The 2,674-nt window shown below is 40.4% G+C and overlaps 1 protein-coding gene across 1 annotated transcript; it reads right to left on the bottom strand.

The window, feature by feature from the left end:
- Nucleotides 1-1,200: 1,200 nt before the first annotated feature.
- LOC121920322 (protein PXR1-like) lies at nucleotides 1,201-1,596 on the bottom strand (the record flags this gene model as incomplete). Its single annotated transcript, XM_042447454.1, has 2 exons — nucleotides 1,201-1,296; nucleotides 1,516-1,596. Coding segments are annotated over 2 exons (177 nt in total), but the record flags the coding sequence as incomplete, so codon positions are not given.
- Nucleotides 1,597-2,674: the final 1,078 nt, after the last annotated feature.

The following is a 2,674-nucleotide window of genomic DNA, read 5'->3' on the forward strand; positions in this document are numbered from 1 at the left end:
GGGATGTTGGGGGGAAGGTGGGGGGTTCGGGGGTGTGGAGTGCACGGTGCGGGGCGTGTGGGGGTGTTGTAGTGTTGGGGGTTGTTTGTTTTGTGATTGAGATTTGGGGGGGGGGTGGGGTGGGTGGTGTTTAGCGGTTGTTTGGTTGGAGGTTAGGGATGTGGGGGGTTGTGGCTGGTGGTGGCATTTGATGGTTGGATCAGTCGGGGAAGTGTTGGGGTGGAGGTGTGTTTGGGGGGGGGTTTTGTGACGGTTGTTGTGGGGGTGGTGGGGGGGGAGTTGGGTGTCGGGTCGGGTGGTGGGTTTTATGGTTGGGGGGGTGTGGGGTGTGAGTGTTGGGTTGGGTGTGGGTGAGGGGGGTTTGGGGTAGGGGGGGCGGGGGGTTGTGGACGTTGTGTTGGAGGGTGAGAGGGTGGGAGGGGTTTGGTGGTTGGTGTTGGGGGTGAGTGTGACGTGGGGGTTTTGGTGACAGGCTGTTGTGGTTAGTGTATTGGTGTGGTGAATTGTGGGGAGTGGCGGTGGGGGCAGGGGAGTGTGGTTGGGTGGTTTTTGTGATTAGTTGCACGGGGGTGGGAAGGGGTGGGGGAGGTTGTGGGTTGGGTCTGGATGTTTGGGGGGGGTGGTGTTGTTGGTGTTGGGGGGTGCGCGGGGGGGGCTGGAAGGCGGTTGTGGTAGGGTTGGGGGGGGGGGTTTGGTGGTTGTTGGGGGTTTGGGGAAGGAGGGGTGTTTGTGCGGGTGTTGTTGGGGGTAGGTGTGGTGGGTGGGGTGGGGGGTGGTAGGTTTAGGTTTGGGGGGAGGTGGTGGGTGTTGTGGGGGTGGGTAGGTGGAGGTTTGTTTGGGTTAGGGTGGGGCGGGTTGAAGTTGTGGGTATGGGGTTGGGTTGGGTGGGGTTTGGTGTGGGTTGGTGTTGGGGTGTGGGGGGTGGTGGAGGGGGGTGGGTGTGTTGGGTGGGGGTGAGGTAATGGATTGGGGGTTTGGGGTCGTTGGGGGGGGGTTTGGTAGATGTTTTCTTGTTTTTGTTGTTGGGAAGGTGGTTTTTTGGTTTTTGTTCGGTTTTTGGTTTTTTTTTTGGTTGGGAATTATGTTTGTGTTGTTTTTTTTCAGTTTTTTGGTTGTTTTTTTTGCATTTTGGGTATGAGATTTTTTTGGGTTTTGTTGTTGTTTTTTTTATTTTTGTTTTGTATTTTTGTGTTTTTTTTTTTTTTTTTTTTTTTTTTTTTTTTTTTTCTTCTTTTCCTTTTTCATTTTTTTTTCTTTTTTCATTTTTTTTCTTTTTCTTTTTTTTTTTTTTTTTTTTTTTTTTCTTTTCTTTTTTCGTCTTGTTTTGTCTTCTTTTTTTTTTTTTTTTTTTTTTTTTTCACTAATTTATTGTTTTTTTTTTTTTTTTTTTTTTTTTTTTTTTTCTTTTTTTTTTTTCTCTTTTTTTTTTTTTTTTTTTTTTTTTTTTCTTTTTTTTTTCATTGTTTATTTTTTTTTTTTTTTTTTTTTTTCTTTTTTTTTTTTTTTTTTTGTTTTTTTGTTCTTTCTTTTTTTTCCTTTTTTTTTTTCTTTTTTTTTTTTTTTTTTTTTTTTTTTTTTTTTTTTTTTTTTTTTTTTTTTTTTTCTGCTTTTTTTTCTTTTTTTTTTTGTTTTTTTCTTTTTTTTTCTTCAGTTTTCTTTTTTTCTTTTTTTCCTTTTTTTTTTTTTTTTTTTTTTTCATTTTCTTTTTTTTTTTTCTTTTTCTTTTTCTCCTTTTTTTATTTTTTTTTTTTTTTTTTTGTTTTTTCTTTTTTTTTTCTTTTTTTTTTTTTTTTTTTTTTTTTTTTTTTTTTTTTTTTCTTTTTTTTTTTTTTGTTTTTTTTTTTTTTCATTCTTTCATTTTTCATTTTTTTTTTTGTTGCTTTTTTTCTCTTTTAAGTCAAAAACAAATTTATCTAAACCCGTTGCTGACAGTATATAAAGGTTTAGTCTGGCTTATACTTTTTTGATTTAAGGCAGGAAGGGGAACTTGTGGCTTTCAGGTTGTTGGGCTTACAGCTCCCATCACATTGTTGAATAGGCTGGAAGACACTGTAGACCAGCGAATTTGAATGCCTATGGGTTTCCCCCATTGCTTAAAGGGTGAGTCTGCAAAAGCAAGCATGTTTGTCTATGGAGTGAAGCAGACAGCCAGGAAAGTGTGGCTTTGAAGCTGCTCCAGCTACAGCGGATCAGTCTGTGGGCAACCACACGGCCTGCTCTGACAGTGGGCTGCAGCTGGATTATCTGGCTCCTTTTTTTGCTCTGTTTATAAGGACTGGGAGCAGCCTCGTTCAGCTTCCAGCCACATTAGAAAACAAGCATCATATAAACGGTTGTGCTCCCAGTGTGGCTAGAAGCTGCTTCTTTTGGCCCTGTGTTTTCGGGTTCAATTAGATCACTAGATTTGTAAATCTCCCTCAGTTATGGACGCAATAAATAGTGCTGTAACTAAAGTAAACCTGCCTGTAACAAGTAGCTGAACAGTTTAGGAATTGTGATTTTCACAATAATCTCCCTTCTGGCCTCACATAAAAAAGTAGAAATAAATGAGACTGCGTACCTGGTATTGTTTAACACTCTTTAATTGCTTATAACTACCTACAGGTTTTCATTCAGCATTTTGGCCTCACTTCGAAGTTAGGTGTGCACCTTCTGTATACCACAGGTAATGAGA

Source organism: Sceloporus undulatus, chromosome 2, assembly GCF_019175285.1.
Source record: "Sceloporus undulatus isolate JIND9_A2432 ecotype Alabama chromosome 2, SceUnd_v1.1, whole genome shotgun sequence".
NCBI lineage: Eukaryota > Metazoa > Chordata > Lepidosauria > Squamata > Phrynosomatidae > Sceloporus > Sceloporus undulatus.